At 44.2% G+C, this 23,394-nt stretch overlaps 1 protein-coding gene across 1 annotated transcript in view; it reads right to left on the reverse strand.

Moving 5' to 3' along the window:
* The window catches only part of LOC143924362 (aldehyde oxidase-like), a 306,571-nt gene that overhangs the window by 60,197 nt on the left and 222,980 nt on the right, over positions 1-23,394 (reverse strand). Inside the window, exons 27-29 of the mRNA XM_077448642.1 lie at positions 15,399-15,494; positions 3,547-3,675; positions 3,235-3,309 (exon numbers count right to left, since the gene is read on the reverse strand). Of these exons, the coding sequence (XP_077304768.1) occupies positions 3,235-3,309; positions 3,547-3,675; positions 15,399-15,494 (300 nt within the window). The remainder of the gene's footprint in view (positions 1-3,234; positions 3,310-3,546; positions 3,676-15,398; positions 15,495-23,394) is intronic.

Raw genomic sequence — 23,394 nt, forward strand, 5'->3', positions numbered from 1 at the left:
TTCTCATACAGGACTAGAATCCTTCCCGTACGAATTAAGAACCATAACGATGTATATTCTATTTGCTGCTAGGTTACTCATAGACCCCTTTCACACCAGGGCGTTTTGCAGGCGCTATAGCGTTAGAAATAGCGCCTGCAATCCGCCCTAAAGAAGCTGCACCATTGTGTGCAGTGTGAAAGCCCTCTACAGCGGTGCGCTGGCAGGATGTCAGAAAAAAGTCCTGCCAGCAGCTTCTTTGGAGCGGTGAAGGAGCGGGGTGTTTACCGCTCCTCCACCGCTGCTCCCCATTGAAATCAATGGGGCAGCGCTGTAATGCCGCCGGCAAAACGCCGTTATTGCGGCGTATTGCCAGCGGTTTTAACACTTTCACGGCCGCTAGCAGGGGGTAAAAGCGCCCCGCTAGCGGCCGAAATGCGCCGCAAATCCGCCGCAAATCCAGCGGTAAAACGCTGCTAAAAATAGCAGCGTTTTACCGCCGACGCTATCAGCGGTATGGTGTGAAAGGGGTCTTAATGCGCAAATGGAGAAGCTCTTTAATTCCAAATGTTTCTGATGTTAAACACCAAATAAATTTGATCAAAGATTATGAATACACTTCTGCCTTACAACACAACACTCTTGTGTAAGTAATGTACTTCCTTCCTTGGTTTCTCCTCTGAGTTCTACCTTGCTTGGACTAACAGACTGTACCCCACTGTTTACTTCTAGATGTATACATGTACGCATGTTATGTGTTCTACAACAATATGTTTCTTTCCTTGTATATAAAAACATTTAATAAAAATGATTTTGAAAAAAAACAAAACATACAATAGTGCTGGAAATCACTGAAAGTAATACTTGGTACCCAATAGTTGTGCTATATCAAAGAAAATAGGCACCAAACCAGGTAGTAAAGGCAAACTTAATATATTGTCACCCAATAGAGTTGGTAACTAGGCAAGCATAAAATGGATTAACAATGGCAATAACACAATTTATCATACAAAGTTATTATCAGTAAGGACTAGACAGGAGATGGCATGCAGATTGGCATAAACAGTAGCAGGGCCACATTAAGTACAGACGTGAGCAGTAGTAAAGTTTAATTTAACAAGTGCTGGAGCTATACTTCCAGAGTGCATTTGTGGTGGCAATGCTAGTTCTAGACCAACTGGGTAAGCACTGTGTAAAAGAAGAAGATGGTAGTGGAGGTGGCAGAGAAAAACAGGGGGCTTGCAGAATAATTATTATGAAAGGGGCAATCCTTTGATATGTTCTTCTGCTGGCTATCATTGGGACCCTTTAAGAGCATCTTCACACTTAACAGTCCGAGTCAACCTGCTTGTAGTATAGGTACAATATATATACTGTAAAGTTCTGCCACAGGTATAAGGTAGATGTGGTTCAGATGCGGTAAAGGTTCTGTATAATGCTATATAGGTGCAGTCTAGGTTTGGGATGAGTGCGGTATAGTATGGGTGCACTTGATATCCTGCTCTTAGTGGCTTGGCCATTGCTAGCAGTGTAAAAAATGGGCAGATAACTCTCACCAGGTCCCAGGATGCTCACTGTATAAGTCCCTCCCTGAAAGCCTGCAGTGATCAGTGGTGGGAAGCAGAGGGCGAGTGGAAGCTCCAACCTCTCTGTGATAAAGATGCAGGATCTGTGATGTTGGCGGTGCTGCGCTTCCCTCAGGTGTGCTCACTCTTAGCCACAGGCACGCATCCCCTCTGGCAGGTGAATACTTGGATAGAAGTGTTCTGCTCTCCTCTCTCCTCAGTGCAAAGAGGATGCACTTTTCCTGGGCAGTTTAACAAAAACCCTGTCTTTACTCCTCCTATTATACAGTGTACATTGGGATCTGTAGTCCAAAGAGTCTATGGATCTCATTATATGGCTGCTATCCCAAACTACAAATCTCAGGATTCTCAGTGCTCTGCATAGAAATCTATGAGCTTGCTTGGCTTTAGCTCTCCCCCTGCTGGCCAGAGGAGAATGGTGCAGCATAACACAGCATCTCAGAGGGAGAAAAAATTAAAAGCAATGTCTCTCCTTCACTATATTGCTGTAGCCCAATACCCAGCAAAACATACAATAGGTTACTTTGATCCAGCTTGGACAACTCTAACTATGCATATACTATCTCCAAATACAGAAAGGCTTCTTCACAGTAAGAGCTTTGAAAATGTGGAATAGACTCCCTTTAAAAAAGGCCTGGATTTTTCCTAAATGCATATAATACAACTGGATACAAATTTGTATAGGTAAAGTTGATCCAGGGAATGTCCGATTGCCTGTTGGGGGATCAGGAAGGAATTTTTTTCCCCAGCTGCAGAAAATTGGATCATGCTTTATCCTTTTTTTGCCTTCCTCTGGATCAACTGTGGGTATAGGATTGTATCTATGGAGGTTTTCTTTCTGTGTGTGTGTTTTTTTTCTATGTTGGTTGAAGTGGATGGACGTGTGTTTTTTTTCAGCCAGATTAACTATGTAACTTTGTAACCATACCTTGCTGATCCCCCTAGAAGTTGAAAATCACTGTAGTAGGTACCACTACTACAGTGATCACCACTAGCTCCATGTCCTGTGATGAGTGGCTCCCCTGCTGCTTACTAAACACAAAAGGTTGCCCACTTGGCTTAGGTGCCATTCAGAAAACACTCTGTATTTTTTCAGTGAATGGGTGAAGAAATTAGATGGTGACATCACAATCTCCACCTGGTCCTTTCAGAAAACACTTTGCATTCATATAGCAAATGCAAAGTGCTTGCAATGTAGAAGGGCAGCCAGAAGCTAGGGGAGATCACTTTAGTAGCAGCGCCGACTACAGTGATTTACAGCTTCCAGGGAGATCCGCCAGGTATATGTGTGGTTACATTGTCTGGACCAGTATAGCTATAGTAAAAATATCCATGCCTGGAATTTAACTTTAAAGCGGGAGTAAACCCAGTTTCAAAAAACATTTACATTCACGGCATGCCGGAAATGCTAACTTTCACATTGGTTGTGCTCTCAATCAAACTTCCAAACCATCCAATGGCTGGTTTCATAACTGAAAACGATAAAAGGGTTTACTTCCACTTTAACTGTATTAAAGTTGCATGTTGTTTCAAACCTTGCTGTGCTTTCTGCCAGTGGTGCCTGGATCACAAGTCTAGATAAACAGAATACCAACTCATCTGGCAAGTTAACATGTATTAATTTAAATAGTATATTGTGCCTAGAGTTTTCCTGCATAAATCCACCTACCCAACTTTCCCAAGAACCTGCAGGATTTTTGCTAGTAATGGGTTCAAGTCGTTTTCGAAGTTTTTTACAAGCATCCTGTGAAGAGGAAAATCAAATATTGAGGATTAATTTTTATTAGCTCATTCCTTGTTACATGTTTATAAATGAAACAAATAACTGCATGACTTCTGTATTGTTGTGTATTTATACAAAAACAGGGTTGGTAATCATTCTGCAGATGTGCAGGCTAAAAGTTATTTCTAGATGATAACCAAATTATGGACCGTATGCATATTTTCTGAATGCTACAATTATTAATTTAATACTAAATACCTTGACTGCCATCCCATTTACATCTGTCCCAACAGTGGCAGCAGTGGCAATAGTATTGGGTACAGAGGTGGTACTTGTTTCACAGATGTGGATGTATGATATAGGTATTCCCAATTCACGGCTGGCAATCTGCATTTACAATAAAAAACAATATAAAAGTTATTCCTTTGTGTGTCTTTAACTTATATTTTTGCACAACTCTAGACATGTGTAATTCTTTTGGTCCGAATATAAATTCAGACTAATTTCTGGTTATTCGGAGATTGAAATGTATCTGAATCTCCAATGTATCCGAATCTTGTTGAAATTTGTTTAATTTCCTTTCGTATATACGTTTAACAAATTCCAAATTTTCAGAACAATTCGAATTTGGATAAGTTGAAAAATTATGTGAATGATGTGAATTTGGTGTTAAGAATAGCTGGTTGTTAAGGAGTGGGCCGGGAAGCCAGCTGACAGCTCAAGAGGTATTGGTTGTTAAGGATGACTAAACAAAAGAATGTCGGCAAAGAAAAATGCGGGGAAAAAAAAAACAGCGTGGGGTCCCTCCCTTGATGGGGACAAGGGCCTTTTCCCCACAACCCTGGCGGACAGGGGGCTTATCGGAATCTGGAAGTATCCTTTAACAAGGGGGGTCCCCAGATCCCGCCCCCTCATGTGGATTAGTAGGGGTACATAGTACCCCTACTTATTTACCAAAAAAGTGTAAAAATTTATTAGAAACACACAACACAAGTTTTTAAGAAAGTCCTTTATAAAGAAAAAAAAAAGTCCCCCGGTGTAGAGCCATCATTAATCTCGATGAAGGCTCCCGTCTGACAGTTCTTAAATAACTAAGGAATGGGGCCACCTGATGACTTCATTGGGTGACCCTGCCCCTTTGTGATGTAATTCGGGGCATGCTGGGTTGATGGTGTCACAAGGGGGTCAGACCACCCAGTCACTTCGCTGGGTGGCCCTGTTCAATAGCTAGTTAGGAACTGTCAGACGGCGGAAGCTGGCAGACAGCAAGAGCCTTCATAGGGACCGGAGTTTTTTTTTTCCTTTGATTGATGATGGATCTACACCGGGGGACTTTTTTAATAAAGGATTTAAAAAAAAACTGTGTTGTGTTTTTTTTTACTTGTTACACTTTTTTGGTGAACGAGTAGAGGGCTTACAGATTCTGATAAGCCTCCTTAACACAGACCCCCTAAACCACCAGCCGGGTTTGTGGGGAAGGCATGTGGCCTGGTATTGCTGCCTCCTCCTTTATCCTGGCTTGCATACTCAGATAAGGGGCTGGCATGGATTTTGGGGGGGACCCCATGCAATTCAAAATCCATACCAGACCAAGTGGGGGAGGGGGAAAGACCCCCACACTTTTTTTTGAAACAAGCATTTGTTTTGTCCACTGACTGCAGATGAGTCATGGTTGTTAAGGACGCCAGCGGCTGCCTACTCCTTAAAGAGGAAGTAAACCCTGATGGGTTTTACGTCCTCTTTGTTCCCCTGCAAAGTAAAAGCATAATAGGCTAGTATGCATTGCATACTAGCCCATTATGTGCCACTTATCTGAAAATGAAGCCTGCGGTGTCTCCGCTGGTGGCCACATCCATCTTCTGCCCTCTTCCCTCCGAGGCTGCGGACTCCAGCTCTGTGACTGGCCGGAGCCACGTGACCTTATTCTTATTCGTGCGGGAGTCATCAGTCACGGCACATACGAGTGATAGAAACAGAATGGAGGTCATGGAAATCCTTGGCAAAGTAAAAAAAAGAAAATAAAACTGAAACAAATGGCATGAGGTCCCATCTAAAATCCATACCAGACCCTTATCCGAGTGTGCTGTCCTGCAGGCCAGGAAAGGGGGGAAATGAGCTAGCAACCCCCCCTCTCCTGAACCATACCAGTCCACATGCCCTCAAGATTCGCATGGAGCCTCCTCCCCACAATCCCGGCCTGGTGGTTGTGGGGGTCTGTGGGCTTATTGGAATCTGGAAGTCTTCTTTAACAAGGAGGCCCCTCCTAGCCCCAAGTCACCTTGTTCCTATGTTAATGGGGGCAAGGGCCCCTTTCCCACAATCCTGCCCCCAGAACCCAGCCCCCCATGTAAATGAGTATGTGGTACATGGCACCAAAAAGCACCCGAAGGGCCTGGTATGGATTGGGGGGGGGGGGGGGTAGGCTGTTCTTTTCTGCATTTTTCATTGTCAGCATTCTTTTGTTTGCATTCATCCCCCGGATGAGTCATCTGTTGTTAAGGATGCAGCAGCTGGCTCCCCGACCTGCTCCTCAACCAGCTATTCTTCACACAGAATTTGAATCGGACGATAATTTTTCGACTGATCCGAATTCGAAACTTTGGAATTTGCTAGAAAATGTATAAATTGATTTAAAATTAAACAAAACTAAATGAATTCCAAAACAAATTAATTTAACAAAATTGGTAGCATAATAAATCTGTCCGAAACTAAACACATTTTTGTGTTCTGCACAGCTCCATCACATATTAGTTACTTTGTTCAGCATTATTATGAGCAAATTTATTGGTACGTGGGGGAGAGAATGATTAGTGGGTAAAATAAGTTTGCCTGCATTTCCCTTGACATGGCTGCACAGAATATTCAGTGAATGTAATACAACGCACTGTCAGAAACTGCCGACATGCAACAGTAGATGGTCAGAGACTGCAGACATGCAATAGGAGTTGTTGGAGACTGGATATATGCTTCAGGAGGCAAGCAGCATAAGGTCACTAGAGATCATGCTCACTACAGCCCTTTACAAAGCCATGCTTTCTACAGCCCACTTACAAAATTACCACCATATGCTCCATTATAAAATATCAAAGGAAAAAATATATAAAAAATAAAAGGGGGTGGACAACAGAAAAAAGTAAGAGGGTGTGAAAGAAATTATTTCAACCATTAAAAGGAGTTGTATGCTTTCAGATAAAAAGCCTTTTCTGTGCCGCAGCCCCCCTAATACTTACCTGAGCCCCATCTCTGTGCAGCAATCATTGGCTGTCCGGGACTCTCCCTTCTAATTGGTTGAGTCACAGCAGCGGCCCAGTTGGTTAACTGACTTTGACAGCCGCGGGAGCCAACCAGGAGAGAGTGGGGGTGGGGTCGAATGACAGCTCCGTGTCTGAATGGACATATGAAGCTGCAGCTCAGCTCGGGTGCCCCCACAAAAAGCTGCTTTCTGTGGGGGTACTCAACAAGAGATAGGGATCAGGAGCAGTGAAGAGGGACCCGAGAAGAGGAGGATCCGGGCAGCTCTGTGCAAAACCACTGCACAGGGTAGGTAAGTATAGCAGGTTTGTTATTAAAAAACAAAACAAAAAGACTTTACAATCACTTTTTTTTCCCCTCAGTTTAAGCCGATAGGTATTCTTCTACATATTTCTGGTAAAAAAATAAATAAATAAATCGCAATAAGCGTTTATTGATTGGTTTGCGCAAAAGTTATAGCGTCTACAAAATAGGGGTTCATTTTATAGCATTTTTATTATTTCTTTTTTTTTACTAGTAATGGCGGCGATCTTTAATTTTTATTGGGACTGCGACATTATGGCAGAGACGTCAGACAATTTGACACATTTTTGGAACCACTGTCATTTTTACAGCGATCAGTGCTATAAAATTGCACCGGCTACTGCAAAAATGACACTGGCAGTGAAGGGGTTAATCACTAGCTGGTTAGGAAGGGGTTAAGTGTGTCCTGGGGAGTGATTTTAACTGTTAGGGCGAGGGGCTGTGTGTGACACATCACTGATCATAGCTCCCGGTCACAGGGAGCTATGATCAGTGACACTGTCACTAGGCAGAAAGGGGAGATGCTTGTTTACATTAGCATCTCCCCGTTTTTCAGCTCCGTGAGGCGCTGGGTTGTGAACCAGACGAGAGCCGACCAAGAGGCCCCCGAGAGGAACCAACACAGGTGGGACAGAGACTGATCACCTCTGAGAATATGGTAAGATATCACTTTCAGCACAAACTATGACTCACGCTTACAGCACAAACTATGACTCATGTCCTACTATAAAAGAGGCTGCACGCCCAAAACAATTTGGCGCCCAACGTGGGGCCCTGGGTTGTGAACCGGAGGAGAGCCGACCAAGAGGCCACCGAGAGGAACCAACATGGGTGGGACAGAGACTGATCACCTCTGAGAATACGGTAAGATATCACTTTGATATCTTACTTAGTATATCCTGTCCTCCGTTTAGGTCCATCTTTGTGTCCATGTCAGCTGCCAAAGGTCACCAAAGACAGGTAATACTTGCTCGGGGTCCATTACATGAACCTGTTTTCTAATTATCTGCAGCCTGTAAGAACTTTGTCTTGTATGGGTCTGTGATACATGATGTATGATGTAGAAAGAGACTGACACACAGGGACCCAGCTGACATGGACAAACTCCTTTGGAAAGGGATCACCCAGAAGGGGGAGTCAGGGACGCAGATAGTGTGGAAGGAAAATATTCTGTGTGGTCATTATAATTCAAACATGCACATCTATTACAATTCATGCTAATGTCATGTCATAATTGCGTTTGTGGATTGATGTTCAGCATTTTTGAAGGGAATTGGGTATTGGTCAAAGTAGTTGAAGGAAGGTATAACAAGGAAAAGTTGGGATTACAAAGATTGCTAGAGGAAGTGTCGGATGTTTTGGTCTTCAGATTAAACGTCCACTATCCAGTGGTGGAAGAGGTTGGACGGTCAATTGGGTCTATAGAGAGTGAATGTAGGGAGAGTGGACAGGAACTGATAAGGTGTCCTGAACAAGTGGGAGATTTAGAAGGAACAGAGGAAAGTGAAAATTTGAGGATCTCATTGTTGAATATGTGGTGGGAATAAACTGATGATTGAATATTAACTACTGTACTTTTCATCTGTCTGTTAAATGTCTTGTTGAGGGAAGTGAGTGGTCACACATTACCTGACCCTTATTCTGTGGCCGTCTTGGATGGGCAAACCCTGTGACTGAGTCTACGTTTTGGGAAGACCACCAGGGACGACCCAGGTAGCAGTCGAGCACTGTAGACAAATCCTCTCCTTGTCTTACTTATCTGTTTCATCCTTGTTAACTTGACATTGGGACATAGGGGGTTATTTACTAAAGGAAAATCCACTTTGCACTAAAAGTACACTGAAAGTGCACTTGGAAGTGCAGTCACTGTAGATCCAAGGGGTACATGCAAGGAAAATAAAAAACAGCATTTTAGCTTGCACATGTTTGGATGATAAGATCAGCAGAGCTTCCCCTCATTTCAGATCCAGCCCTCAGCATACAGCGACTGCACTTCCAAGTGTACTTTATTGTAGTGCAAAGTGGATTTGCCTTTCGTAAATAAACCCCATAGTCTGAATAGGTGAAAAATAGAGGAATTGCCAGACCCTTTCTGTCAGGAAAGGGTCCAACTGCTGGTAAGATCTATCATTTGGCGGGCAGTACTGAGGTCCACCAGCAGGTGTCTCCTGGCAGTTTGGAACTGTCAGAGTCTTTTCCCTGCTGGTGTTATATCATCATTGGACTGCAGTACTGATGTCCACCAGCGGAGGTATCCTGGCAGTATGGAGCAGACAACACTCCCTGCGCTCAGATGTTACGAGGACAATCACTGGCAGTCCCATGAATATCCGGAAAGCCCTCACATGCTTGCCTTGGTATCTTTCTTCCTTGTGCCCTGGCCTGCGACCTGCATCCAGAACCCTGTAACCTGAGCCTGTACCCGATCCCACCCTGATCCTGTCCCTCCTGTGTTCCTATTCTCTTGTTAACCTGACCCCATCCATTATCTCCCTCTCCTGTCCTGCCCTTGTTCATTTGCTGATCCCCTGTGTATGACCCTGGCCTGGCTAATGTGTTTGATTTTTGGTACTTCCCTTTGGCTGTATATATTATCTGTTGTCTGTGGGTCACCACCTGATTCTACTCGCCCCCCCCCCCCCCCCATGATATAGCTGCTATACTGAACCAAGTACAACCCAAACACCTCTCGTCTGCAAGACACCTTCGCTTACAGTGCTCCCTCCTCTTGCCAGATAACATCACCCTGATGCGCTGTGCAATCCTCAATCCCTCCAGACTTCTCCCACTGCCAGAGGGGATAACAGTGGACCCCAACCCTAATGACAAAGACCATAACTGTTTTGAAGTCATGAAAATGGAAACTTTTCACCTCCCCACAGTCTCTGAAACACCATTGCCCAGTCCGGATATGATCATCTTCGTGGATGGTTTATGGTATGCTGATGATGGTGGAAGATACCACACTGGGTATGCAGTAACGACAACAGACACGGTTTTGCAAGCTGAAGCACTACCTTCCTCTATGTTGGCCAAAGAAGCAGAACTTCAAGCCCCCACCACAGCATTTTAGCCAGCCAAAGGAAAGATAGCCAACACTGACATGGATTTAAGGTATGCATTTGGGGTGGCCCATGATTTCGGAGTTATCTGGAAGGCTAGAGGCTTCCTCACTGCAGCTGGCACACCTGTGAAACACAGCACTGCAACCACAAATGTCATGGATGCCCTCCTCCTACCCACCCAGGTGGCCGTTCTAAAGGTTAAGGCACATGGCAAACTGACAACCAATGAGGCTAAAGGGAATCACCTGGCAGACTTGGCAGCCAAACAAGCAGCCAGCAAAAGACAGGAAGTGGTAGAAATAGTGGAGAATCCCATACCCACAGTGCAAACTAGAAGTCAAAGCCTCACCGTCGATAAAACCCACCTGAAGGAGCAGCAAGACGCTGCCAGTCAAGAAGAACGGCAAACCTGGATAAAGAAAGGAGCAGCACAGGAAGATGGACTGTTCGAAATTAATAAAAAAAGTTTCTACCTTGGAATCTATATCCAGCAGTAGTCCAGTGGGCCCATGGAGCAGCACATCTGTCTAAAATTCTCATGAACTCACTTATCAGTAAATATTACATGGCCCCTGGCATAACTGCCCTCACCAAAAATTATTGCAAGTCTTGTACCATATGCCCTAAATGCAACCCCGGACCGATGGAAAGGTCCCACGGAAACATCTTGCGAAACCTTTGCATCCATTCCAGAGGATCCAGATTGACCACATTCAAATGCCAAAGAGCGAAAGATTCGAATATGCTTTGGTGATCATAGACATGTTTTCGGGATGTCCGGAAGCATACCCGGTCACCAACATGATAGCCAAGACAACAGGCATGAAATTACTGACCGAAATAGTATGCAGGTATGGGGTCCCAGAGGTCATAGAGAGTGACCAAGGTCCAGCTTTCATGGCCTCAGTCACGAAAGATATCTGGTCTGCCCTAGGAGTCACTTTAGCATTGCACACGCCCTATCACCCCAGAGCAGTGGTAAGGTAGAAAGGTTAAACGGTACCATTAAATCTAGAATGCTAAAAATGTCCAAGGAAACAGACATGAGCTGTCCAGAGAGTTTACCTATTGCCCTGTTCAGTGTCAGATACACCCCAAGGGAGGGAACACTATCTATCTCCATACCAAATTTTGTTCGGGTCAGCCCCCAGGCTTGGGTGCTATTTCCCACAACAGTTACAACTACAGTCTGATGTATTGACTAATTATGTGACCGCATTGTCTCGTGAATTAATCCATATCCATGCACAAGTGTTTTCTTCCATTCCAGACCCAGACTCCGTCACAGAAACCCACAAGCTGCTGTCTGGAGACTGGGTACTAATAAAAAAGTTTATAAGAAAGCACTCACTGGAGCCAAGATTCAACGGACCATTCCAGGTTCTGATAACTACTGCCGCCTCCATTAAGGTTGCAGGAAAGAATTCCTGGATCCACGCTTCTCACTGCAAGAAGGTTCCGACCCCTGAAGACAAGTCCCAGCCTACACCATGATCACAGTGCTACATATCCTTTTTCTGGTGGGGTTGGTGGGAGCTCAACAAGTGACCATCATAAAAAAAGAGGGCATCACATAATTTTGGTACAACTCATCCAACACACAAGTCACCACTTTCGCCTTTGATTACTGCAATATAGCCTCCTGTCCCTTAGATGTTGCCTGGCAATGTAACTGGTATAACACCCCTGGACTTAGATCTTGGTATGCATCAACCTATATATGTGTCACAGATAGTTATTGGGGACAGAATTGTGCCAATTGGGGGTCAGTGGGGTGGAATACAGGAGTAGACTGGGGGTACAAACCACAGAGTGCACTGAATAGAACAGATAAGAATGGGAAATCCTTGTTAAAAAGTATGACCCTGTCAAAACCAGGTACATGCCTATCCATTGGGAGAACAGGTCACAACATGCCCCTTACCCTAACTATAGAGAACCCTAGCCCCGGTGACGCTGATATATATGTGTTAGCAACATGGGTGTCAGGTAGTATAGGAGGGCCGTTGGGAAAGTTCCAACTAAAGGACATGTACAAATCCAATGAATGGCAGCCAGTGAAAGGCAACGTCCCCCTCAAATCTCCTAAAACCTCATATCACAACCTTTAAGGAAATGATAGCTATAGCGGACCCCACATACAAAGATACCATGGCCGCAGAGACTGGTTTCTCAGACACAAATCTCTGTTATGTCTGTGGTAGTGCTAGACTCCATCTAGGTACAATTCCTCTCAATATTCCCGAAGAGAGTGAGGAATGCTTCTTTAACTTGTTCACAAATTCTTCTATCAATCACTCAGCCTGTGAGAAGTGGAAAAGGGAATATCCTATCGTTACAAAAACCCCTGCTATGTTGGCTCAGGATCCAAAAAAATCCTAGGTAACTTTTCAGATGGGTATTGCTCCTCCTACAGCTCCCTGAAAGGGCACAAGGTGATTAATCAGGTCCAATCTCTGAGAGACATCTACTGGATTTCTGGAGACATGAGGATTCAGACCAGGCTAGAGGGTAATTGGTCTGGAGAATGTGCACTGGCGAAAGTCATCATGCCTTTGCACATCCTTTCAGGACAAACCCCTCTGGGACAGAGGGCACCTCAGCCCTCTGTCCCAGCAAACCACATAAAGCGAAGGGATGCAACATCACAAGGTAGCTTTGACCCCCATGTTTATATAGATGCTATAGGGGTACCTGCCGAATTTAAGGCCTGAGACCAAGTTGCGGCAGGGTTTGAATCACCGTTAATAAAAATGTGGATTGGATGAATTACATTTATTATAATCAACAGAGGTTTGTTAACTACACCAGAGATGCCCTCAGTGGACTAGCAGAACAACTCAAAGCCACCTCACACATGACCTTCCAGAAAAGGATGACCCTGGACATGATTATAGCAGAAAAGGGGGGCGTATGTAAAATGATCCCAGACACCAGCACCTGCTGTACCTTCATTCCTGATAATACGGGCCCAAATGGGAAAATAATCTTAGCCATCAAGAAGCTAGAAGAACTGCCAATAGAACTGAAGAAGAATTTGGGTATAGATCAGCCATGGGACCAGTGGTTTAGTGGTTGGCAAAAGACCTTGGCTCGGATAGGTACAGTAATATTAGTTATTCTGATCTTTCTAGCTATTATAGTATACTGTGTTATCCCGTGTGTAAAGAAATGCCTAGGCAAAACATGTCGACCAAGCGGCCCCAGTGATGATACACCAGGAAACAGAAGATGAGGACTACGAGAAGCCCTATGCCCCATTACAGTCCAACTCCATATCTACAAATTACAAGGCCATTCAGCCATAGGGATAGCATCTGACTTCCACATGTGCAAAGACTGTGGCTAACGTACAGCAAGAAAAAAGTTCTGAGGCAGATAAGGTCAGATGTACAATAATGAGTGTCTGCAGGCAACAGTGAAGCATGGTGGAGTTTCCTTACAAGTTTGGGGCAGCATTTCTGGAAATGGAGTTGGATATTTGGTCAGGCTCAATGATGTCCTCAGTGCTGATACAGACAAATACTTATGCATCATGCCATACCATCAGAGAGGCATGTGACTGGCCCTTAAATGTATTTTTCAGTAGGACAAAAGACATGAAAAATGAGGAGTCCTAGAGGTGAAGTTCTGCCCCCCACAGAGCCCTGATCTCAACAGCATAGAGTCTGTCTGGGATTCACACCTGCCTAAAACTTTTGCACAGTACTGTATATCGCAAACAAACTGAGGACGTAGATGCCATCCTCGTAAAAAGTACAGCAACACACCAGAAGTCCAGATTTGTTCAAGGACACGGAAAACTCCCTGTGTGTGTTTATAATTAGCAATAGAAAAAGTGAACATGGGCATCACAATGCATAGAATACAACATTTTCTCATCATACTGTCCAGCTAGTCAGCACAAAAAAGTATAATTAAATGCTAGACTAGAGTCTAGTTGTTTCCATATGGGCCAGATGAATCCTTTGCTTACCTTTACTCTGTGCTTGGAGTACTAATACTTGGCACTTGGAGTACTCCCATTGATCCAAGGCATCAAAACCTCTGCCACCAACAGGGGGCACTACTCCTCCCACTGATACCAATGATGGGACATTATTCCTTCCACGAATAGCAATGATGGAGCAGTATTTCTCCCATTGATAGATAAAGATAGAGCACTACTCCTCCCACTGATACCAATGATGGGGCAGTATTCCTCTCACTGATACCACAGATGGGGCAGTATTCCTCCCACTGATACCAAAGATGGAACACTGCTCCCCCCATGAATACCAATGATGGAGCATTATTCCTCTCACTGATACCATTTGATGGGGCACTATTCTTGCAACTTATGCCAATGATGGCACACATACTTCTTCCACTGATACCAATGATGGGACACTACTCCTCCCACTGATACCAATGATGGGGCAGTAATCCTCTCACTGATACAACAGATGGGGCAGTATTCCTCTCACTGATACCACAGATGGGCAGTATTCCTTCCACTGATACCAAAGATGGAACACTGTTCCCCCCCATGAATACCAATGATGGAGCACTATTCCTCCCACTGATACCATTGATGGGGCACTATTCTTCCACCTTATGCCAATGATAGGACACTACTTCTCCCACTGATGGTGCACTGTTCCTCCCACTGATACCAATGATGGAGCAGTATTACTCCCACTGATACCAAAGATGTTGCACTATTCCTCCCACTGATACCAATGATGGAGCAGTATTTCTGCCACTGATACCAATGATGTTTCACTATTCCTCCACTAATACCAATGATGGGGCACTAGTCCTTCTGCTAATACCAATGATGGAGCAGTATTCCAGCCACTGATACCAATGATGGAACAGTATTCCTGCCACTGAAACCAAAGATGGGGCCCTATTATTCCCACTGATACCGATGTCGGGGCACTGTTCCCCTTCTTACTGACCATGGGCTGTACAGTATGTATTTTTTTTTATTCTAAAGCCCCATACACGCTCAGATTGTCTGCTGATTTTTTTCTTCAGATTTACCAAAATCATATAATATGAGGTCAAACCTTAGGAGTTTCAATTTGTATGCAATCAGGCAGGCCCTTGCACTACATGGTTTTGGTAAATCTGAAGACAAAAATCAGCAGAAAATCTGATAGTGTGTATGGGGCTTTACTGACCACCAAGCCTGGGGCATTGTTTACTCCCTCTGGGACATTTTCTACTGCCACTGGCCACAATCCAATCCCTTTAAGGTCTGAGGGACAGTAAAATGGCACTTTAAAAATTTTGGAGACATATTCATGTGGTATTTATGAAATATCTAGTGTATAACTTATTTAATACATATCATTTGCCAGTGTACCCATACCATGCAATCTACTATTTGTGCCCATCTTTTTATAAAAAACATTAGATATTTTAAAGTTATACCAAGACAGAAGTATCAGCTATGCAGAACAATGAAGGTATAAAAATAAGAATAAGCAAAATTTAGTTTACCTGAGATATTTTGGTATGAATGCCTTGTCCCATCTCCGTGCCTCCGTGTGACACTAGCACTGAACCATCACAGTAGATATGAATTAATGCTGCTGCCTACATACATTAGTGAAAAAAATACAATGCCATTAGTGTTTCCAGTTTAAAGAGAAGCTTGAGAGTATAAAAAAAATAATAAACCATTATACTCACCTAGGTGGATGCAGCATCTGTCCCCTGCCACCTCTACACAGAGAACTGAACTCAGTTCTTATGCTGCGTACACACGAGCGGAATGTCCGACAGAAAAATCGAACTGAATCTTTTCATCATATATTCCGATCGTGTGTATGCCTCATCTGACTTTTTTTTCAAAAAAATTTGACGGACCTAGGAATGGAACCTGTTTTAAATATTTCCGACAGAACCAATTCCTATCGGGAAAACCGCTGGTCTGTATGCTGTTCCGACGGACCAAAAACGACGCATTTTTCTGAAGCAAGTACGAGACGGAGGCTATTGGCTACTGGCTATTGAACTTCCTTTTTCTAGTCCCGTCGTACGTTCTTAACGATCGAACTTTGGTGTGATCATTTGTACCCAAGACTCCGTCGGAACTCCATCGGAAAACCGGTCGTGTGTACACGGCATTAGTCTTAAGTGAGCAGAGGGGGGGGGGGGGGGTGGGGGCAGCTGGCTTAGGCTCTCATCGACGTGTTGAGAAACTGAGCCAGTTGTCGATCAGGCATCTGGCTGGATCCCAACATTAAAGTCGAGATCTCTCCAGAGTCTGGACCAGCTGAGTGATGTCAGCCAACAGTGGGCTTTAGGGCAGTGGCGGCCCGTCCATAGGGGGCGCCCAGGCACCGCCAACCCCCCTCAGTGCAATCCCGGAGGATGCTGGGACTGTGACATCGTAAGGGGGCGGGGTCACCATGTGACATCAACCGGTGACCCCGCCCCTTGTCCCTATATAAGTCGCCGCGCACCGCGTCCCTGGCATTGCGGCCGGAGAGAGCGTCGAGTCAACATCTCCAGAAGAAGAAGAACGGAAGGCAGCAGCGGCGACGGCGGCGACAGAAGACCGGGCCACCGCTAGTAAAAGAGCTGGAAGAATAAGCGGTGGCCCAGCAAGAAGAACCGAAGAGGGGGACAAGACCCCTGAAGTCGGAAGAAGAGGGCGGCGGCGAAGAAGAAAGTCGGGCTCCTCCGCTAGCAAAAGAGCTAGCAAAAGAGCAGAAGATAGCGGAGGAGTCCGACGAGAAGACCCCCGAAGACGGAAGACCCCCGGAGCTGTGCAATAAACTATTTTAACCCTGTGTTGTGTTTTATTTTTACTTTTTTCCACAGGTGAATGGGTAGGGGTACATTGTACCCCATACTCATTCACATAGGGTGGGGGGCCGGTATCCAGGGGCCCCCTTATTTAAGGGGGCTCCCGGATTCCGATAAGCCCCCCGCCCGCAGACCCCGACAACCAACGGCCAGGGTTGTCGGGAAGAGGCCCTTGTCCTCATCAACATGGGGACAAGGTGCTTTGGGGTGGGGGGGCCGCGTGGCCCCCCTTCCCCAAGGCACCCCCCCATGTTGAGGGCACGTGGCCTGGTACGGCTCAGGGGGGGGCGCTCGGTCGTCCCCCAACCCTTTCCTGGCCGGCCGGGTAGCGTGCTCGGATAAGGGTCTGGTATGGATCTGGGGGGGACCCCACGCCATTTTTTCGGTGTAGGGGGTTCCCCTTAGAATCCATACCAGACCTAAGGGCCTGGTATGCTCTCGGAGGGGGAACCCACGCCAATTTTTTTTCATAAATTTGGCGTGGAGTTCCCTCTTGAGAGCTGATAATTCTGTCAGAGTCGCCTCCGTATAGACGGAGATCCGACTTGGAGGCGACCTCCATTGAAATCAATGGGAACCAGTCACCTACAAGTCGGATTGAAGTAGTACAGGAACCTTTTCTGAAGTCGGAGCGACTTCAGTAGCGTGCATTAAGACGGCTCTCATTCACTTACATTGATTTTTAAATGTTGTCCGACCTGAGGCGACTAGGGGCGACCTGAAGTCGGATCTGAGTCGCCCCTGTGTGAACCAAGCCTGAGTCTTTTTGTTGTTTGTTGTACAATAAAGTTTGTTTGCTGTTGTAAAAAAAAAAAAATCACTGATTCGTGGTACTTTTATTGCATTATTTAACAGTTGGTTTAAACATTGACATTTTCAATATTTTATCCAGATATATAATCTGTCCTGTGATTCTGGGGCTGTATACTCTGTCCTGTGATCTGAGCTGTATACTCGTGACACTATGGGTGGAAGGAAGTGGAATACAGGGGACGGATTAGGTGGATTACATAAGGGGCGTGGTTTATGAGAAGCGGGAGGGGCCAAAAATGATAGGTGGGGTCATGATGGGTGGGGTCTGGCGCCTCCCCATCCAAAAACGTCACCAGCCGCCACTGCTTTAGGGTAACAAGAGTGCAGAACAAAGTGCACTCCTTTGACCCCCAAGAGAAGTAGGGCCAAGAGACCTTTGGCTTTACTTCTCCTTTCAATAACCTTTTAACACAAACTTAGTTATAGGATAGGCTATTCAACTGAGCTACACTTAGCTGATCATTAACAAAAGAGCTCATCAACTTTATATTAGAAAGTAATATTTGGGTCAAAGTAATATAGGTAACAGTGAAAGTGCACTTGGAAGTGCAGTCACTCTAAATCTAAGGGGTAGGTATGAAATGAGGGGAAGCTCTGCTGATTTTATCATCCAATCATGTACAAGCTAAAATGCTGTTTTTTATTTTCCTTGCATGTCCCCCTCGAATCTACAGCGACTGCACTTCCATGTGCACTTGCAGCGCTAAGTGGATTTTCCTTTAGTAAATAACCCCTACTGTTGGCTTCTCACAGTGTGCATTAGAAGCTGCAGCTAGTCAGGTAGAGGCAATCTAATTTCCTGGCTGTAGGACATCCAACATCATCTTTCCTCCTCAGCCAAGGGGGTCTGGCTGCAGAGTGGAGCTCCACCGTTGACAGGAAGCAAATGGACTCCACTCCACTTCTTTTTTTTTTTTTTTTTAACTAATCTTTATTGTGAATCTCTGCAGCTGGAGCTCCACTGTCACTGGAAACGTGTGTCCTCCACAACTCCATGTTTTTCCTCTTTAAATTAACTTTAGTGTAACAAACAAGAAATAGACAATACTACAGAAAGTGTAGGTCACATGATTTTTCTGTAGAGTGGCGCTCCAGTGACTGCAGTCTGCAGCATATACTGGGCCATTCTGTTGGGATTGGCAGAAATACAAGATATTTTTGGGAGGTTTTGCACTTTCTGTTCAAGTGCTCTCCTTAAGTTAACTTTGTAAACTGTTTGTAAAAGCAATTGTTTAACATTTTTGGTGATGATGGAAGTTTATGTTGGAAAAAGAATGCAATCCATGTTTCTAAGCACAATCGCATTTGCCTTTTTTACCCCACCTTCACGCCAACTAACAGGGCCAAGATTGAGACACACATGGATCGCCACACAAAAAATGTTTTATGGTTCAATGGTATGTAGGCATTAAACCTACATCTTCTTGAAAATCATATATGTATTATCCACTTAGTGACCACCCGGGCCGCATTGTACTGCAGACGGGTTGCCACTGTAGGCAAAGCGATGCGCTAGTATGTCGCTGCCTACTCCCAGGTTTAGGGTGCGCGCATGTCCGCCCCCACCCTGGCACCCGCTATGTACAATCACAGCCGTCAGCAAGTCTCAGCCAATGATTCACACTCGTAACCAACTGATGATCGGCTGTGTCCAATCACAGCCCAGAGCTCTGTGTTGAGGGAGTGATCTGTTAGAGATCAATAGTATAAAGCAGCACACTGTGCACACATTACACCTAGTTAAGGAAAATATTTAACCCCTGCTTCACCCTAGATGTTAACCCCTTCCCAGCCAGTGTCATATTTTTAGCACTGATCACTGTATTATTGTCACTGGTGATATCAATGGCAATTAGTCAGTTCCCCCAGCGGCAGTTAGTGTCAGATCGCACTATCACAGTATAAGTAGTTTATCTCCGCCATTTGTAGTACAAAAAAAATCAAAAATTCCAATGCCATAGTTTGCAGGCACTATAACTTTCACGCAAAGCAATCAATATACACATATTGGGATGTCCTGTTTGTATCAAAAACATGTAGCAGAATACACTTAGGACAATATTTATGAATCTAAATTTTTTTTCTCGGTTAGGCTTTTTAGTAGAATTTTTTAATTTTTTTTGTTTTTTTAGTGGGATAGTTAGGTAGATTTTAAAGTTTAAGTCTACAAATGTACGCAATGAGAAAGTTGTATGAATTGCTTATAATTTATTTGCAGTTGATTATGTTATTATTGTGTTATTTATTTATATTATTTATTTATTATTTATTTATACTTTAAAAAAAAAAAAAGTCATGTGACAGTGACACAATGCATAGGGAGGCAGAGGCTGTGACGACAGCACACGATAGTAGTAACAAGTGATATGCTGCACGGACTAGCGGTGTTGTCTGACCATTTCTCTTAAAGTGCTACTTCTACTGAAACAATGTGAGTGGATATAACTCAGAATCCTTACGGTACAATATTATAGCATTGCGCAATGATATGTTTTATCCCTTGTTTCCTATAAGCAAATACCCATCCATGAGCTTAGCAGCACGGTAACCCTTTAGAACACTCCACCTGGACAACATATTATGGTGAAGCTTGTATGCTCGGGAATGACTAATCCATCATGCTGAAAGCCTAAACTCGCTCGGGAGTGGCTATGCATGCACTTTTTTTTATTTTTGCTATACTGGACATGCATATTTAAGGCCGTTTTATTTAGCACTACATGGTGAGATTATATTAGTAGGGGTTCTGTGGTGACTTCCCCCTATTTTTCACATTTGCTGCATATAGTTTATTGCACAGTTTGCACAAGTTTTATGACCACCCATTCTCCTCCTATTTTTAACCACTTGGCGCCCATACTACGTCTATTGACGTCATGGGCTTTCGGGGGTTATATCTGAATGATGCCTGAGGCCACAGACATCATTCAGATATCGGCGTTTTCAGCCGGCGATTCCCTGCACCATAAGAACGATCATAGCGGCTGTTCTGCCGCTTGATCGTTCTTACGTACAAGCACCGGAGGGCGGCGGGAGGGGGGGCGTCCCCTTATCTTATTGACCCCATATCTCACTGTAAATATGTCCGATCGTGCCATATTCCTATTAAAAGGGATGTTTACATTCCTTGTAATAGGAATAAAAGTCATCAATTTTTTTTTTTTGTTTTTTTAAGTGTCAAACTAAAATAAATAAATAAAATTAACAATAAAAAATAAAATGTAAAGCGCCCCTGTCCCCGTGAGCTCGCACACAGAAGCAAAGGCATATGTAAGTCCTGGGCACATATGAAAACGGTGTTCAAACCACACATGTGAGGTATCACCGCGAACGTTAAAGCGAGAGCAATAATTATAGCTCGAGATCTCCTCTGTAACCCAAAACATGTAACCAGTAAAAAAATTTAAAGCATCGCCTATGGGGATTTTTAAATACCAAAGTTTGGCGCCATTCCACGAGCGCATGCAATTTTGAAGCGTGACATGTTGGGTATCTATTTACTCGGCGCATCCTCCTCTTTCACATTATGCAAAAAATTGGGCTAACCTTACTGTTCTTTTTTTTTAAGCATGAAACTTTTTTTTCTGAAAAAAACGTGTTCGAAAAATTGCTGCGCAAATACCGTGCAAGATAAAAAGTTGTAACGACCGCCATTGTATTCTCTAGGGTCTTTGCTAAAAAACATATATAATGTTTGGGGGTTCTATGTAATTTTCTAGCAAAAAAATTTGGAATTTTACAGGTAGGAGTGAAATGTCAGATTTGGCCTGGAGCGCAAAGTGGTTAAATTAGCTACAATTTTTAAATTAGCTACAATTTACCTGTTTCACAGTGATTGACACACTGATTTATGGTATTTCTTCTTGTTACAATGTACACTTATGTTTGATGTACCATTTATTTAGTATCATTGTTTGTTGTTGTAACGGTGGGGGTGTTTGTGACATTTCTTTCCCCCTGTTTCACTTTATTACTTAGTACCTATTGCACAATTTACACATTGCACTTTAGTTTTGCTACGGTTCAACACTAATTATTACATTTTTTTGGCTATTTATTTTTGGTTATTAATTCAGGGTAATTTATTCCTCACTTATTCTTGAGACTTGAGTTAGTGATATTAATTTTTGGCACCACTTGTAGATGTTAAAGTGGTGGGGGATTTTTTGTGATGGTTTCTCCCCCTATGGTTACTCTGTTGTACTTAGCATGTTGTACAATTTGCACATTGCACTGTAGGTTTTGGGTGGAATATTGATTATAGTGCATCACTATTGTTTAATATTACCTCTGGATAAGCCCTCACACAGCCTGGCAGCCAGAAGCCCCCGGATAGGCCCAATCTCTGGCCTAACAGCCTGGGGCAGATGACACACGTCCTCCCAGATGGTGGTCCAGGTGGCACACAAGAACCTGGATCACCTGACCTCACCTGAATATATAGGCTCTCCCCAGCAGACCAAGGAATTCAACAAAATCCCTGCCCATTGGCTGAGATACCCCATATACCCATAGCCTGACCTTGAGTTGTCCTTCTCAATCGAACACCTCCAAGTGCCTGGCCATCTTGTGGTAGAAGAGGAAAGTACAACCAGGTCAAACTTAGGGAAAAAATCAATGGATCACTATCAATTAACTACAGTAGCTACTTCTGACAAGGTATTTGGCGAGGAGGTCCTTGACTAAACCCCATGGCACTACATCAACATGTGTACTTTCAAGTTTTTCCTGAGAAGAATTTCCCATATACTTCGACTGTGGCTGGTACAGATGGCAGTGCATATGTGTGTTCTAGCAAAGGGTACTGTGGGTGGTGGTATCAGCACTGGAGAGGGTGCTGCCGGTGGTGGTATCAGCACTTGAGAGGGTGCAGAAGATGATGGGATCGGCAATGGAGAGGGTGCAGCAGATGATGGGATTGGCACTGGAGAGGGTGCAGCAGATGATGGGATCAGCACTGGAGAGGGTAGAGTGGATGATTAGATTGGCACTGGAGAGGGTACAGTGGATACTGGGATCAGCACTGGAGAGGGTGCAGTGGATGATGGGATTGGCACTGGAGGGGGTGCAGTGTATGATGGGATCGGCATTGGAAAAGGTGCAGGGAGTGGCAATTTTGGCACTGCAGAAACTTCACAGAACAATAAATGCCTTTCCATATCCACCCTGTGTATAATTGTTCTTTTACAAAGGTGGCAGTGATAATGTCCCACTGGGCGGTATGGAAGCCTGCATCGGCATAAGATTTTGTCTGTAATAGAAATAACATATTAATAAATAAATGAATCATAAGCAATTCATACAACTTTCTCAGTGTGCACATTTGTAGACTAAGGCTGAGCTCACATGGAGGAGTTCCGTTGGACAGACTCTGCTAGCTCAGTGGGGGATCGCTCTGTTGATCCCCACTGAGCAGGCAGATGACAGGTCCGTCTCTGCTCACTGTGGAGGGATGAACCTGTAAGAGCCCTGCCGTTCTCGGGAAGATCGGATAAAAACATATCGCCAACCATCAGTTTTGAGAGGATCTCATCGGATCGGATGGCAGGCAGGTGTCAGTGGACACATCTCTTTTGACATCCACCTGCCCATAGATGTCGATGGGTGGCCCGTTTGGATCCCCCTGAAAAATAGACAGCAGGATCCGAGTGGGCAGAACGTGTGAAAGGGGCCATAAACTTTAAAATCTACCTTACTATTCCCTGTAAAAAAAAAAAAAAAAACACATTCTGCTAAAAAACATCCAAAAAATAAATAAAAAATGGATTCATAAATATTGTCCTAAATCTTTTTTGATACAAAAAAAATCTAAAAATCCCAGTAAGCCCTTGTACACACGGTCGGAGAATCCATCGGAATGTGTCCTATC

This window comes from Lithobates pipiens, unplaced genomic scaffold, assembly GCF_037356315.1.
Source record: "Lithobates pipiens isolate NorthernLeopardFrog02 unplaced genomic scaffold, aLitPip1_a1.2 Scaffold_22, whole genome shotgun sequence".
In the NCBI taxonomy this organism is placed as follows: domain Eukaryota; kingdom Metazoa; phylum Chordata; class Amphibia; order Anura; family Ranidae; genus Lithobates; species Lithobates pipiens.